General features: G+C 38.9%; 1 protein-coding gene across 2 annotated transcripts in view; it reads left to right on the top strand.

Annotated features, from left to right (window-relative positions):
* The window catches only part of cacna1ia (calcium voltage-gated channel subunit alpha1 Ia), an 856996-nt gene that overhangs the window by 701281 nt on the left and 139042 nt on the right, over nucleotides 1-16673 (top strand). For both annotated transcript variants that reach the window (XM_051935123.1, XM_051935122.1), the window contains exons 19-23: nucleotides 646-769; nucleotides 1118-1186; nucleotides 1416-1600; nucleotides 11811-11937; nucleotides 12483-12608. In XM_051935123.1, the coding sequence (XP_051791083.1) occupies nucleotides 646-769; nucleotides 1118-1186; nucleotides 1416-1600; nucleotides 11811-11937; nucleotides 12483-12608 (631 nt within the window). The remainder of the gene's footprint in view (nucleotides 1-645; nucleotides 770-1117; nucleotides 1187-1415; nucleotides 1601-11810; nucleotides 11938-12482; nucleotides 12609-16673) is intronic.

Raw genomic sequence — 16673 nt, 5'->3', positions numbered from 1 at the left:
TTTTTAGATATTAGAGAGGTTGTCTCTGGATAAGTTGGCATAAACATTAGGACGTTTTTCTTCACACAGAGAACTTTAGCCACATGGAATAAGCTACCAGGTATTGTGATAGACAGTAGGACATTAGAGACCTTCAAAACTTGACTTAATGTTACTTTAGAGAAATTAGGTGGGCATGATTTGTGAACCAAATGGCCTGTTTTCATCCAGATTGTTCTGATGTTCTAGTATTCAGTCTTGATCCACCAGAGATAAGACCCCATTGTATGGACAGGAGGATCCATGATTCTCTTCCACTTGCTAATCTCTAATGCATAAAGCCAACTTGAGGCACACCACTGTTTTCTTCCAGTCTGTCAATATATTTTCTTTCAACAATGTAGGTTGCAAAACTGTTTTTATCTCATTCATTATCATCAGCTTTTATTTAGTAACCTTGCTTGTTTGTACATCCTTTTCATCATTCAAAGGTGGTCCCATCATGTGTGGCAGATATTTAGAGCAGCAGACAGACATCAATTTCAACTGAATAGTCCTCATAGGAACAGCACCAGGCCCATGTGTCGATGCCAGGCTATTGGTCCTTCGCTGGATCTGTTTGAGTGTCACACACTAACACTCCTGTGTTTTCATTCATGCTTACAGTTTCCGCATGCTGTGCCAGACTGTGATCGCCCACAAGCTTTTTGACTACGTTGTGCTGGCGTTCATCTTCCTCAACTGCATCACGGTGGCACTTGAGAGGCCCGAAATTGATCAGCGGAGCCTGGTAAGCTGTTTCTTAATGTGCCGTGTCATTTCTGGCTGCTGCACTTTTGTTCAACGCAGGCAACTGGTATCATATAAGCGGTTCCACGACTCTTTTGCCGTTCACTTGATAAGTGCCAGTGATTACTTCATAATCCATGCCTTACAGGATTAGTGCCAACGCCCCTACTGTAAAGTGGTTTTCAGAATGACCAGATCATCCCTGCTATCCCCTGGGTGGTGTGACTGCTCTGCCGCAGTGGCAGCCCTTCTTTGCGCTACGCCAGCACACTCTTGTTTTAATAAAAACTGAAGAGCTGACTTTCTTCTTTTTCTTTTTTTTTTTTTCTGTCTGCGGTTTCCTTGACAGGAGAGGCTGTTCCTCACCATTTCGAACTACATTTTCACTGCGATCTTTGTGGCTGAAATGACTCTCAAGGTATGCTGGCTTCTTAATTATACATTCTCCTTTTTTTGTACAGCATGTTCCGTGCTGTGCTCGCTGGGATTCAGTGAAAAGAGGTCAAAGTGACAAATGCGGTTAGCTTCCCGTATGCATGATCTTGTTTATTAGCTGAGTGTTTGTGCCTGATTAAACTGAATACCACCTCGGCGATCCCAGGGACCCTCTGCTTGATTCCTAATCAGCTCGCGTTTCTTTTGCTCAGGTGGTGTCCATGGGATTGTATTTTGGAGAGCAAGCCTACCTGCGCAGTAGCTGGAATATTTTGGATGGCTTCCTTGTTTTTGTCTCCTTGATTGACATCGTGGTTTCCATGGCGTCGGCGGGAGGAGCCAAGATACTTGGGGTTCTGCGAGTCCTGAGGCTGTTAAGAACACTGCGACCATTAAGGTCAGAAAGATGATATGCATCTGGTGTGATGTGAGATTGTTCTCTGAAGGTCACTGCTTGGCCAACTGAAACCTCAAAATATCCTGTTAACTGGGTTTTCCTTCTGTGTGGATGGACCTTGTGCCATTTTAAGAGGCTATTCCCTAAATTGTGCCCAATGCTGGGATAGGCTTCAGCTCTCACAACCCTGAATTGCGTGAAATGAGGCTGAGAATATCATTTAATGTTAATTAATGTTAATTATCATTTAATTAATATAAGTTACTTTAGTGTGCCAGCAGAGAACATTCAGAATTCACCTCTCTGTTAGGTTAGGTTGGGTAGACTTTCTTATTCGAGATGGAAATTTATTCCACACAGATTCAAGAAAATAAACCAAGACACAATAAGATCAGTGAAAATAAGTTACTTTAAACAGCACATAAAATAGGATGGCATGATGGCACAGTAGTGGTGAGGAGACCAGGGTTTATGTCCCGGGTCCTCCCTGCATGGAGATTTGATGTTCTCTTTGTGTCTGCATGGTGTCCTCCTACATGCAGGTGACACTAAATTGGCCATAGTGTGTGCTTGGTGTGTGTGTGTGTGTGTTAGTCCTGCAATGGACTGGTACCCTGTCAAGGGTTCTTTTCCCACCTTGCACTTTATACTCCAGCCATCCCACAACCCTGGTCTGACTGAGCGGCTTAGAAAATGACGTGATAAAAAATGAACAAAATAATAATTAAGAATTTACCAGCATTCCTCCAAGTCAATGAATTGAAAATGCTTGCACTCTGGGAATAAAAGTTCTTACGTCTATTGCTCTTTACAATCTACAACCAAAAACTGCAGCCTGATGACAACGACTGAAATTTAGGAAAAAGAGGATGGCTACTGTCTGAGAGAATCGAGTCAGCTGCCTTTCTAACGTGTTTGTGATACAGCGCAGTGATAGAGTGCTGCTGCAAATCAATAATCTTACTGATAAGTTTTACAGTGTTGTTGATGGTTTATATTCTTAATGCTGAGGTTGCCAATCCAATATATAAAAGCAAATGTAACAACAGATTCAGTGACTGAGTTATAAAAAAGTGTCATTGTAGTTTTCTCCACTTGAAAGTTTGAGTTTCCTAAGAAAGAATAGTCATTACTGTCCTTTCTTACAAATTCATTCTGTGCTGAGATCAAAGGTGGTCCTATTATTGCTTCTAGATGTTTGTAGCCCTCTACCATGTTCACAGTGTCCCCTTTTATTACTGAGAGAGCAGGAAGGAGGCACCAAAAATCTACAGCCATGTCCTTTGTCTTAGAGACATTAAGTTGTAAAAAGAAACAAATATACCATTGAACAAACTCATCAACACTAGGTCCTTATCTTGTCAGAGATTAGCACTGAGTGTGTTTACATGCACACACATCCTGTAAACAGGTTAAGATGAACATCCTGGTTAAGGGCAGAAAGTTGTTTTTTAAAAATCTGCATTTACTTGAACAAGTAGTCAACTGGCGTTCTCCTTTGTCAAAATGCTCCAACATCATTAAATTGCGCTTAAACGTTATCATCGGCCGTAGTGAATCTGAAAACAAGTGTGGGGCCTGTGAGAATTTTCTTGTGTTTTATAAATATGTTTAGTCAAAATGATAAACATAATCAGGTTTCTCAAAAGCCAACATCCTGATTCCGGTTAAAGAAATGTAAACACAGTAAATGACAGAGTCATCTGAAAATTTCAGGATATGTCTGTTGATAGATAGATAGATAGATAGATAGATAGATAGATAGATAGATAGATAGATAGATAGATAGATAGATAGATAGATAGATAGATAGATAGATATTAATTTTGGTATAGTTAGCAGGATAAGACAGATTAATTTTAGTATAGTTGGCAGGATAAGATAGATAGATACATTCATTTTACTATAGTTGGCAGGATAAATCAGATTACTTTTGGTATAGTTGGCAGGATTAGATAGATAGATTAATTTTGATATAGTTAGTAGGATAACACAGATTAATTTTTGTATTGTTGAAAGGATAAAATAGATTAATTTTTTTATAGTTGGCAGGATAAGACAGCTTAGTTTTACTATAGTTGGCAGGATAAGACAGCTAGCAAGACAGATTAATTTTAGTATAATTGGCAGGATAAATCAGATTAATTTTGATATAGTTGGCAGGATTAGATAGATAGATAGATAGATAGATAGATAGATAGATAGATAGATAGATAGATAGATAGATAGATAGATAGATAGATAGATAGATAGATAGATAGATAGATAGATAGATAGATAGATAGATAGATAGATAGATAGATAGATGTGACTTTCCATTCAAAAGCTGGGGAAGCAGTCAGCAAAACTAATGTCTGCTCTTTAATTTTTTGCAATAATTATAATTTTATAGCAACATACTGAGTAACAGTATCCATTTTTTATTTGTTTATGTATGTATTTTTCCTGTCTCAATGGAAGAATGCAGTCTCGGCATTTTGCCTCTCACAGACAGAGAAGTAAAAGAAGCCATATATTTGTAAATCTGCAAAAATGTAAAATCTTCTAATATTCTACTAATGCAGTGTATTTTAAAAATACACTATTAGGTCCTGCAGACCACTGCCTTCAATTTTGCATTGCCTAGTTTTATATACCGATTTATTTTGTTTGATGATAAAATTTGTAAGTTTTACATTACTTTTCTTTCTTTTATCATTGTGATGCCAAAGAGAAAGTCCACTCTTATGTACACAGTTCCCAATCCCTCAGTAAGCTTTTGTATCAAATCAAACAAAATGTCCAGCCTTTTACAACCCATTAAACAAGAAAACAACACAGTCTTACTTTGCCAACAGAAAAGACAAGCATCACAAGCTCCCTGAGTAATAATTGACAAGAAAGAGTTCACAGAGAAGATTCCATGCAAGACCCCGGTATAAGGGATCCCATTTGTGTTTTTTGACACACTTCTGCTGAATGATTCATTGGCTGAAAGTCCTCAGTGCTGGTGTGTCACAGAGAGGATGTGCAGAATTGTTCATAATGGCACTCAGTTTTGTTTTAATTCTCCAGGTTGCAGAGTGCATCCAATGACTGAGCCTGCCCTTCTAATTAGCTTGTTGATTTGGTGGACCTTTCTCAAAATAATGTTAGCAGCCCACCACAATGTAGAAAATTGCACTGGCTGTCACAGAGTTGTAGAAGATGTGAAGGATGTCACTTCCCACATTAAAAGAATGCAGTCTCCTAAGGAAGAAGACCCTTCTCTGCCCTTTCTTCTACAGTTCCTCTCTGTTCTGAGACCAGTCCCACCTGTCACTGGTGTGAAACCCCAATAACTGTAGGAGTGGACCACCTCTATATCTGTGACTGATCAAAGAGGCTTTTTGGTGTGGTGAAAGTCAAGATTCAGTTCCTTGGTTTTGCTGATGTGCAGATGTTTCTTTTAGCCATCAAGAAACAAACTTCTCCACCTGACTCTACTTCTCTGTCTCATCTCCTTTATCAATAAGCCCCATAAGTGCTGAATCATCTGAGAATTTCTTTGTGTGAAGATAATCAGAAGAGGAGACAGATAGCAACCTTGAGCTGATCCAGTGATGAGTCGAGAAAAACAACCATTAGCACTCACTCTGTGTTCTGTTAGTTAAAATGTCCAGAATGCACCCTACCAAGTTAGGGTCCACACAGAACTGATCTATCAGTTTATCAACTGAAATGCAGGGTTGGATTGCATTTAAAAGATAACAAGAAATCTATAAACAGCAATCATGCAACAGTTTTTGGTGCTTCTCTTTTTAACATAATAGTCAGTTCTGTCATTATAAGACTTCATCTTGGCCCGTATTTAGCCATTGCTAAAAGTGTGGTTTAGTATTCTGACACTGATCTTTAGGATATGATGCAAAATAAGCCTTAGTCCAGTTTGATTGGACCATCATCAAACTGCCCACAAACCACATCACCCTATTATCAGCATGCAACCCAAACAATTGGGCAGTTGATACCAGTAACCAATTACAGTAATTATGAAAGTCACACGCATGCTAACAATTGCAGGAGCCAAAGAATCCTCTAATTGGGTGCATTTTAAACCTGGCAGGGAAGTTGACGCCTCCCAGCCAATCAGTCAGCGAGCCGATAAGTCCGTTAGTTGACATGGCAGCCTATCAATAAGCCAGTCGTTAACTAGACAAATAAAGAGTGTTAATAAGTAGGCAGATTCTAGACATGTCGATCAGTAATGAAGTACAGCATTCTTTTCAGACAATAGGTTTTGAAAAACATTAAATCAGCAATTCAGTTAAACTGTAATTAATTCAGCAATCTTATCAGTCAATTATTCATTGGATGAAATATGATCATCAGTGAGCCAAACCTCAGAAAGTCAAGTCAAAAACAAAATGATGCATTAAGGTATTCAAGGAACCAATCATTAAGTAAATAACTCCAGTAATCAATGACCCAATTTGTTTATGGAACCAATCATTTCATAAGTCACATAGTCAAGTATCCAGCGTGGTATGTCATCCATATTCTATGCTCATATTTTATTTTTGCATGTGATAGACTGGCACCCTGTGCAGGGCAGTTTTCTGCTTTGTGCCCATTGGAAGTGAGATTGGCACCACCTCACCCCTCACGTCCCTCATCTGGATTAAATGGAAATGAGAATAGTGTCTTATGTTAAAGTGTGTTAAATGTTGTTAGTCAGAGCCATGGCAGTTGTTGACGCTTTTTCTAGGAATGGAAGGGGCTACAAACTTGGATGGAACCCCCCCCCCCCACCCCAATCACAGACCATCTTTAGAGTTATCAATCCATCTAAAAGGTCCTGTCACATTATGTGAATTTTCCAATGGTTTTCAGTTACAGATTACGTTTCCAACCAGTCTACAACTCGCTCCGACAAAATCAAACTTGTCGTTAGTCGTAGGGGCGGCTTGTGTGTGTGTGAAATAGTTAAGAGCCAATGAGCACTCACCTGGAAGTACAACGCATACAAGGCAGCAACAAGGAATGAGGAATGTGGGTGCTTTGGACATTGCAGATACAGAGACACATGTATCTGATACAGTATCTTGTGTCTTACATACCTTGACAGAATGGAGGCAAGTAAAAAAAAAAAAAAGAAAGGGCAGATATTATGTATAAACTTACTGTATCTGGAAAACATTTGTACTGCAGTGGCTCTGTCAGTCAGTGTGTTATTTCCTGTAGCAAAAAGGAGTGAACGTGCAATACTTTAGAAATGTGAAACTGTGCTGGAAAGTCTTCTAATTTGTCATCCCCTGCAAATTTATAGTCTAGTCTGCCATCCTCAAGTTTGACATCCTGTCCGACTAGAAGTCATTTAACGTGCCATTGGCTTAACATGCACATCTTTATGCGGAAAACCAGAATATTTTGCAAACACAGGCAGTAGTAGTACTAATGTATTAAAATACATAACTTGATTTTGCTTAATAGAAAGCAAAAATCAGATTTGAATTGATATACGAGAAAGAAGATGTAAATTCTACTGAGTTGGGATTTGAGCTGAGGCCTGTGAAACTGTGTAATGGCAGACCTGATCTCTACAGCACTGTGCCATCGTGCTACTTATTCATTCTGTAAATCAACCATTTCAAAGGGTCAGTCAGCCTTTCAGGTTTTAATTGGTTAATATGTTAGACTATCCAAAGTACCTAGCATTGCTGGGATAATAAATAAACAGGGGAAAAACTGACTTTTGGAAATTCATTATAGCTAAATGCAACCCATGATGTAACAAAAAGCTGTAATCCCTGGAGACAATAAAATTTTATCTAAATTAATTTAAAAAAAATAACATGGTATGCACCTGTGATTGATGAGATTCAATTTTGGTCAGTAGAACACTGTTTTTGCATTCCATCTGAAATGGGATATTGAAATTTCTGAGTTCCTAGTTGGAATTTTCAGCAGCAACACCCCCTTATGTTTTGAATTTCAACTCAGAAACTCGTGGCTGATCTGTCAAGTCCAAGTTTGTCTGACTTCAGATCATGACGTCAATCCAAAATGGTGATGTACACCTTGAATTATAGATAGATAGATAGATAGATAGATAGATAGATAGATAGATAGATAGATAGATAGATAGATAGATAGATAGATAGATAGATAGATAGATAGATAGATAGATAGATAGATAGATAGAATTTTTTGCAGTAGTTATAATTTTATAGCAACATACAATGTAACAGTATACATTTCTTATTTGTTTATGTATGTATTTTTCATGTCTCAATGGAAGACTGCAGTCTCGACATTTTGCCTCTCAAAGACAGAGAAGTAAAAGAAGCCATATATTTGTAAATCTGCAAAAATGTAAAATCTTGTAATATTCTACTAATGCAGTGTATTTTAAAAATACACTATTAGGTCCTGCAGACCACTGCCTTCAATTTTGCATTGCCTGGTTTTATATACCGATTTATTTTGTTCGATGATAAAATCCAATCCAAAATGGTGATGTACACCTTGAATTTTAGATAGATAGATAGATAGATAGATAGATAGATAGATAGATAGATAGATAGATAGATAGATAGATAGATAGATAGATAGATAGATAGATAGATAGATAGATAGATAGATAGATAGATAGATAGATAGATAGATCTTTATTGTCATTTTCACTTTCACAAAGGAAATTGAAGGTGCAGTCGACTCAGTGTGAGGCATAAGAGTTGAAAAGACAAGAAGAGAGAAAATAATAGCAAACCGAATAGTAATAAAAGTACTTTACAAAATTTACAAATTGCACTTGTTATATACACAAATTGCACTGGTTAAATGTACAAATTGCACTGGTTGACTTACGGCCTGTATTGCACATTGGGAGAATGATATGGAGCAGTTTTATTCTGAGTTCAGGGCCATAATTGCTTTTGAATAAAAGCTGTTTTTAAGGCGGTTTCTCCTGGTTTTCATTGCTCTGTATCTCTTGCCCAATGGTAAAATCTGGAAGAGGCAATGACCGGGATGTGATGAATCCTGTGAAATGTCTATTGCTTTTTGTTCTAGAGTGGAGAGGGTTCCACACATGAATCAACCTAAAACATCTGTTGCTGGGTGCCATGGCTGCACTGTACGCAGTCTCTAATGACTCGAGATGCTCACAAGCGGCATGACGGCTGGCAGAAATGCATGGCAGGCTGGCTGCCTAGCTGTTTTTGCGTCGCGTTGGGTAACGGCAGCGGCAGTCACAGTCACAGTGCAATACAGTCTGGTTTGTACCTCTTTTCATTGTAAGTGGTGGTCCTCCCAGGCAAACATTGACGTAGGCCCGTCAGCTATACAAATGATCTCAGCACCACGATTAGCTGGGGATCGGTCATACTTCACTTTTGTTTGCGATGTCGTTCTCCAGATCACTTGCATCAAATCTCAATTCAGCGATAATATGCAAAACGTTGCTAATGGAGTATTTAGCTTTGTGTATTCGCTTCAATCTCTCTCCAGATGTCAATGCCATTTTTGTTGTTGTTTGCTCTTTACTACTCACAAGCACAGGGAATCTCTCTCAGGGAAGCTCTCAACCACTCCTGCTGACAAAAGTTGACATCCGCCCTGAAAGAGTTAAATTCAGTCCCTTATTTTCTTTGTCCCCGCAGCCTTTGTTGCAACAGCCAAACTGCCCAGTGGTACACTGCTCCTGGGAATTGCAGTCCATTTTAAGTAGCACCTGTGTTAGAAATTAATATATTAATTAAAGAAAGAAATATATCCTCTACCAGGACAAGTTTGATAAAACCTTTTTGAGTCAGTAATCAGGCAGGAGAAAGCATGTCCATCTGTATCAGTTATTTTTTCTTTCAGCACCATGGTGAAGAGGGAGCATCAATCACAGCAGTCTGTTACTACAGGGTCAGTGAAATAAGGGCAGAGGTCTGGTTTATAAACAATTAAATTTGCATAGCAGTGCTGAATTAATGCTTACATATATTGGTTAAAAGACATGGGGTGCTTTAGCAATAGAGCACAGCCAGCCTGAAAAAAGTTTTTCTCCATTATATCCTTATTCTGTTATGACAACTGTATACGTGCCAACTAGACAGTCTTACTAGATGCATGAAAGAACATTACATTAGTCAGTTTCTTGAACTGTCCCCCTGGAACATTTTGCTTGTTTACTTGACCATTTCAGCAATCTTTTCATGACATTTGAAAACAAAATGCTTATATATTTCAATATGCACTGCAAGCAAAAGCACGACTCTTACCTCTAATATTGTCTCACACACTACAATTATAATGAACTCTCAATGTCCATCCTACACCTTTCTTTATTATTCTCATATGTCTCAACCTGTCTTGGCTGCTCTGCTTCCTCTCTCAATTGTGTTCACGTAACGTCTGCTTCTCAGAATCCTGTTATTATGAGACGTGTCACCTCCTGTCCTCTTTGTGACCAACACCAATGATAAATGGGCCCCATTACCTACTGTCAAAACATTATTTCGCATTCTTGAGAATACTTTCTGTGTCTAAAGATGGCTCTCAGGGTTCCTCCTACTCCTTTACTCACTATCCTTGTATGTGTCAACCTCTCTTGCCTGGTGCTTCTTGTCATGATTTGACTGAGCAACCAAAGCTAAACTGACCAATCAGATTGGTCGGAGGGACTGGACACACACACACATGCACACACCTTTTATTATATAGTTGATGTGGTCAGTTATTAAGCCATTTGCAGGATGAATCAATCAGATGTTTGGTACATCATTTAATCCATCATGTATTAAGTAATCATCAAATGGTTATTAAGTCAATAATTTAATCATTTTAAAATACAGTGGAACCTCGGTTTGCGAGCATAATTCATTCCGGAAACACGCTCGTAGTCCAAAGCACTCGTATATCAAAGTGAATTTCCCCATAAGAAATAATGGAAACTCAGATGATTTGTTCCACAACCCAAAACTATTCATATAAAAATGATTCATACAAAATATAAAGTAAAAATACATAAAACAAATTAACCTGCACTTTACCTTTGAAAAGAATCATGGCTGGTGTGAGTGAGTTTCTAAACTGTTGTGGGATTGCACCCAACGGGACGACACGCTGAAGAGCGTCCCAAAGCAATCGCAGTCTCCCAGTGCTGTAGCAGTTCTCCGTAAAAGCGAATCCGAAAAGATCGCGGACATGCTATAAGCACCTGCCGTCAATGGGTGATACAAGGAACAAGGAACATTATAAATGTGCAGGGCCCTGCCTGACTGCTGTGTCTTTGTGTATAAATAACCGCGCTGTTTCAAGCTGAATAAAGCTTGTGTTGCTAAAGTACTGAGACTCAGCTTCGTGTTTTAGGGTGCAAGACGGGGACTCGCACGTCACAGCACACACGCACAATCGCGAGCACACACACGAGCGAGCGAGCACGCATACACACACACACACACGCACACACACACACACAACACACACACACACACTAGAGCGCGCGCGTGCACACACATGCGTGCACACACAGTCACAATGCTAATGCTGTAGTAAACACTATACGCTCGTTGACTATATGAGTGAGGCACGCCGACTCAGACGGAGAATAGGAGATGATTGCCCACAATCCCGCAGTGAGAGAGAGAGAAGAACCATCAGCTCAGCTGTGATCACATGACACTCAGCAGAAAAACTACTCGTACTGCAAGACCTCGCTCGTTTATCAAGTGAAAATTTATTAAACATTTTTGCTCATCTTGCAAAACACTCGTAAACCAAGTTACTCGCAAACCGAGGTTCCACTGTAAATAGTTCATCAGTCAGTCAATGATGCAGACACACAATCAATGGGTTAATAAGACAATTAATAGGGTATGAAGTAAATTATTCGTTCAATGATTCAGTCATTTTGCGATTCATTCAGAATGTTAAAGCAAAAATTGTAGACTTGGGTGACTAATCAACAAGTCGATTAAAAATGCAGCCAGATGAAACTCTGGTGATGTGACATTCATAAGATGGCAAATGAGTCACTAAGTTCATGTTTTCAGTTTCTTATTCAGTCAATAACAAATTCAGCAAAAGTTTAGCAACAAATGAATCGATCCTTTAGATAGACAACTGAGAAAGAAGAGTCAACAACTGCAGCAGGGGTTACTCACTCAGTCATTTAGTAGACCAGTGGGTTCACTTTTGGTCTCTTTGTCTATCCTGCTGTTTTTCCTTCACTCCTAACTGCCCTTCCTGTCTATTACAGGGTGATCAGCAGAGCCCCGGGCCTTAAATTGGTCGTAGAAACCCTCATCTCATCCCTCAAGCCCATTGGAAACATCGTTCTGATCTGCTGTGCGTTTTTCATTATCTTTGGCATCCTTGGAGTGCAGGTATCTCTACCCTTCTATTACAGCTCCTTAATGTTTCATGTTCTTTTTTAATTCTATTACATACCACACACATTATAACAAAATCTTTAGGTTGATCATAAGTGTAATATTTGATATGTGCTTGTTCCAAAATGCAATGATTTTTCTTTTTCTTTCATGTCGAATCTTTGCCTTATCAGTTTCTGCAGAAATGTCGTGTGTTTTGTTCAGTGTATAAGGAGTGCAACAGGCCCTGCAGGACTTTTTAAAGAGAAGGAGGTGGGGGGAAAGAAATCTTAAGCAGCCAACAGTTTTTTGTCAACAACAATAACAAGGCAAAATGTTCCACAGAGCGCAGCGTCTGCAGGTGTCATGCATTGAGAAGCCCTCGCACAGCAGTGTGCCATTAGGGCATTTTGGCTGCTTTCTCAGTTGGGTTACACTGCAGAAGGCATGAATTTCCCCAGCGGCCACATCACTGTGATGGGTGATAGTGCCATCTGTTAGATTTTCTAAGCTTGGTATTTTTTTTTCCTTTCAGTTTTTCTCTTTCTAATTCTTTGCAGCTTTTTAAAGGGAAGTTCTTCTACTGTTTGGGTCCCGATGTTAAGAACATCACCAATAGATCTGACTGCCTAGCAGCTCGATACAAATGGGTCCATCACAAATACAACTTTGATAACCTGGGGCAGGTAAGTGAACCTTACGAATGGCAAATGGTGGGCAGTGCCCTCGAGTCATGTATGGTGCAGGGTGAGAAGCACACAGCTGTCATTATTCAATGCCATGTTGACATCTATCATAAACTCTTAGGCTAGGAAGTGCAGATCTCTTCAATAGTCACAACAACAATAACATTTCTTTCTATGGCATGTTTTCATACAAATGATGTAACTCAAAGTGCTTTACAAGATGAAGAAAGAAAAAATATAAAAAGTCACAACTGTATTAGATGACTGAGACATATTTTTGATTTCAAATAAGTCTGGAATGCAGATCACCTTTCTCTTGTCTGAAGTTTAATACGATCCTTGGACCGCTTTTTATTTGTCCGTGTCTCAGTTGTACAAGGTGGCACAGGGAATCGAGAAATTTTCAATTGATGTTCAATGCATGAATAAACACATTATAAAATACATTTAATGATGAAATGTATTGTACAGAAACCTGGGGACCCAGGTTCGCTTCCTGGGCCCTCCCTGCGTGGAGTTTGCATGTTCTCCCCGTGTCTGCGTGGGTTTCCTCCGGGTGCTCCGGTTTCCTCCCACAGTCCAAAGACATGCTGGTTAGGTGGATTGGCGATTCTAAATTGGCCCTAGTGTGTGCTTGGTGTGTGGGTGTGTTTGTGTGTGTCCTGCGGTGGGTTGGCACCCTGCCCGGGATTGGTTCCTGCCTTGTGCCCTGTGTTGGCTGGGATTGGCTCCAGCAGACCCCCGTGACCCTGTGTTCGGATTCAGCGGGTTGGAAAATGGATGGATGTATTGTACAGGATATGCAATTAATGATGGTAATCGATTTCTTTCAATATTCATTTGAAGAAAACATCATGAAAGTGTTGTCCATTTCTCCGTACACATTCTGTCAGCCTGTTGTGGAAATTCTGCATTGCTCGACGTAACGATTTCCTCTTCAATCCTCCTTTTTAGTTCAGCAATGGTTGCAGGATGTGTGTGGTACACTTGGCTTTTAAGATGTCCCCACAGAAAAAAAAATATCACAAACAGTGAGATCTGGGGATCTCGGAGGCCATGGAATGTCACTGTTTCATAAAATGATGTGCGTTCCGAACAATCGTCGAATAGCTGTCATTGATTGTCAACCAGTATGTGAAGTGGCTCCACCTGGGGACTTCTTTTTTAAGGCTTAACTCGTTTCTTCGAAATTACGCACTCATGTTGTCATGAGCAGACGGGACATGATCGTGATGTCCTAACTGGTAGAGAAGCTGAAATTCGCTTTGCGCAGCAGTCACACTATCATCATTCTTACAAGAGGCTTTCACAGTGAACCACTCCACTGCCGCATTATAACTAATGGCAAGGGGTTCTAAACAAGGTTGCATTGGTTCCAAACAACTACCGACGCCCCAGGGTCGCCAACACCTAGCTCTGAAATTTCCCGTTTCCCTGTGCCACCCTGTATAAGCACATCAGCAAGAATCTTTTTCATGCTACACAGATAAAAGAGATTTTTATGATCTTATGAATTAATATGTAGAAACAATACATTTGTTAGACCGCCTTTAAGTGACATAAATTTCAAATGATCAATACCAATATATATGAATATGTGTGCTTCTAGGTTTTAAGCTAGTTTTGTGACCATACAAATTAAAATGAAGAGGCAATATAATCATGAGACCACCTTAAGTGATCTAAATTTCAGATAATCAATACCAATATATTTGAGTGTGTGTGCTGCTCCATTTTAAAGCTATTTTTACGATCTTTCAAATTAATATAAAAAGAGAACACATTCTTCAGACCATCTTTAAGTGATCCAAATTGCAGGTAATGAAACCCAATAGTGAGAATGCATGCGCTATTAGATTTTATGATAGTTTTGTGTTCCTAAAAATTAATAAGGAGATAATAATTCTGTTAGACCACCTTTAAGTGATCTAAAATAATCAGTGCAGACAGTGAGAATATGTCCGCTACCAGGTTTTAAGATATTTTTATGAACTTACGCCTTGATACCTAGTTGCAATAAGTTTGTGAGACCACCTTTAAATGACGTCAGTTTGAAATGATCAATACCAATATATATGAGTAGGTGTGCTACTAGGCTTTCAGCTATTTTTGTGATCTTACAAATTAATAAGAAGAAACAATACAATCATTATACCACTTTTAAGTGATCTAAATTTCAGATAATCAGTGTTAACAGTAAGAATTTATGTTCTATTGGGTTCTAAGATATTTTTCTGATCTTTTAAATTAACCTGTTAACACAATACATTCATTAGACCACCGTGAAGTGATCTGAATATCAGACACTACAAATGTGTGATCTTACTGAACAACTTAAAGGAACCATACAGTATATTCTTTAGACCACCTTTAAGTATATCTAAATCCTCTTTACACTGACTGTTAAGGACCTTTGGCTTCTTCAGTGGCTGCTTCCATCAAATCGTCCAATGCTTTGGTAGCAACATCAGCTCACAGCAGCTTCGTCACCTGATTATACACGTCACCTTACTCCACTTCCCAAAGTCAGAGGCATTTACATTACTTATTTGGCTTACACCTTTATCTAAAGCGACTTACAACATCTATGACACAATTGGTTCCATTTCTTTTGGTTTTCCAAATGGAGCACAGGTAGGTCAGGTGACTTGCTCATGGTGTCAGTAGTGGGATTTGAACCCACAACCTCAGGATTTGAGGTCCAATGCCATAACCTCTGCACCACACTGCCTGCATAGAGGAAACCTGTAAGCCACACCTTCCCCAAGGTGAACATCCGAGGTACATTAGTGGCCATGGAGCAGGATCTATATTTAAGATAATCAATGCAGATAGTGTGACTTATCTTTTAATTGTGGTGGATTTTTGTGATATGTTAAAAGAGCTTTCAGTTATCTGAATCTCAGGTGTACAGTTTCATCATTATAAGATAATTATGTAGAATATGATTGGCTTGTCAGAATTATAAGGAGCATTACTGCTCAAATGAAAATATTTTTAATCACCTCGAAATAGACAGGGCAAATTCAGATTACACTCAATGCAAAGTACTACACTTGGGCAAAAAGAACTCCAATTAAAACTATACGATGGGAGACAAGGTCCCAAGGGAAGCATCCTCGGAAATGGATTTATTTTGACAGAATATTTTCATCATCTAAAGAATGTGCAGAAGCGATTTAAAAAAATTGGGAGTGGACGTCCCCTCGACTTTCTTGTATACTCAGACATAGGGATGAGTTATTCATATGGTCAAATCAAAAAAAATGGTCATATTATTATTATATGTATAGGTATAAGATTTTATTTTTGATCATTTTATAGTTTCCTGCTACTCTAATAATTTTCAGGACCACTTCTGGTTAGCGAAAGTAGCTCAAAAGTTGATAGGAATGTCAGTTTTGGATGTAATATATGTATGCAAAATTTGGTTGACTTCATTGAAAGCATTCTCAAGTTATCATGTTTACACTCACACACAGACAGACACACAGACAGAATTCCAAAAATGGTACTTTCAGACTCAGGGAGGTCTAAAACATACAGATTCATTAAAATCTCGAGGTTGAATTTTGGATGATTGCAATACTTTCCCTACAAGAAAGTAAATCGGACTCAGAGAGGTCTAAAACATTGAGATTCTTCAAAATCTCAAGGTCGAAGTTTTGGACAATTACAATACTTTCCTTTGTATACTTTGTATACGAGAAAGTAAAAAAGACAAAGAGAACGTTAGGTTATGTCATTAATCTGTTGAAAATAAATCGAGTGATGTTGTGCTCAGACTGTGTAATTCAATAGTAAGACCTCATCTGGAAAGTGTTGTGCAGTTCTTGACATCGCGGTACACTAAAGACATATTGAAGTTGTTCAGAGAGGAGCAACCTGGCACATCCCAGAACTTAAGGACATGTTGTATTGTGAGAGATTCAGAGAATAAAACCCGTTTAGTGTCGAGCAGAGGAGACTGCATGGAAGGCCAATCTGGGTCTTGAACATTCTCAGTGACTTTGATAAAACAGATGCGGCCGAATTCTTCCGACTTAATGGTGAATCACTTTCTCG

The sequence above is a fragment of the Erpetoichthys calabaricus genome, chromosome 12 (assembly GCF_900747795.2).
Source record: "Erpetoichthys calabaricus chromosome 12, fErpCal1.3, whole genome shotgun sequence".
Lineage (NCBI taxonomy): Eukaryota > Metazoa > Chordata > Cladistia > Polypteriformes > Polypteridae > Erpetoichthys > Erpetoichthys calabaricus.
The sequence above is the reverse complement of the archived record's forward strand: the minus strand, read 5'-3'. Positions and strand labels throughout refer to the sequence as shown.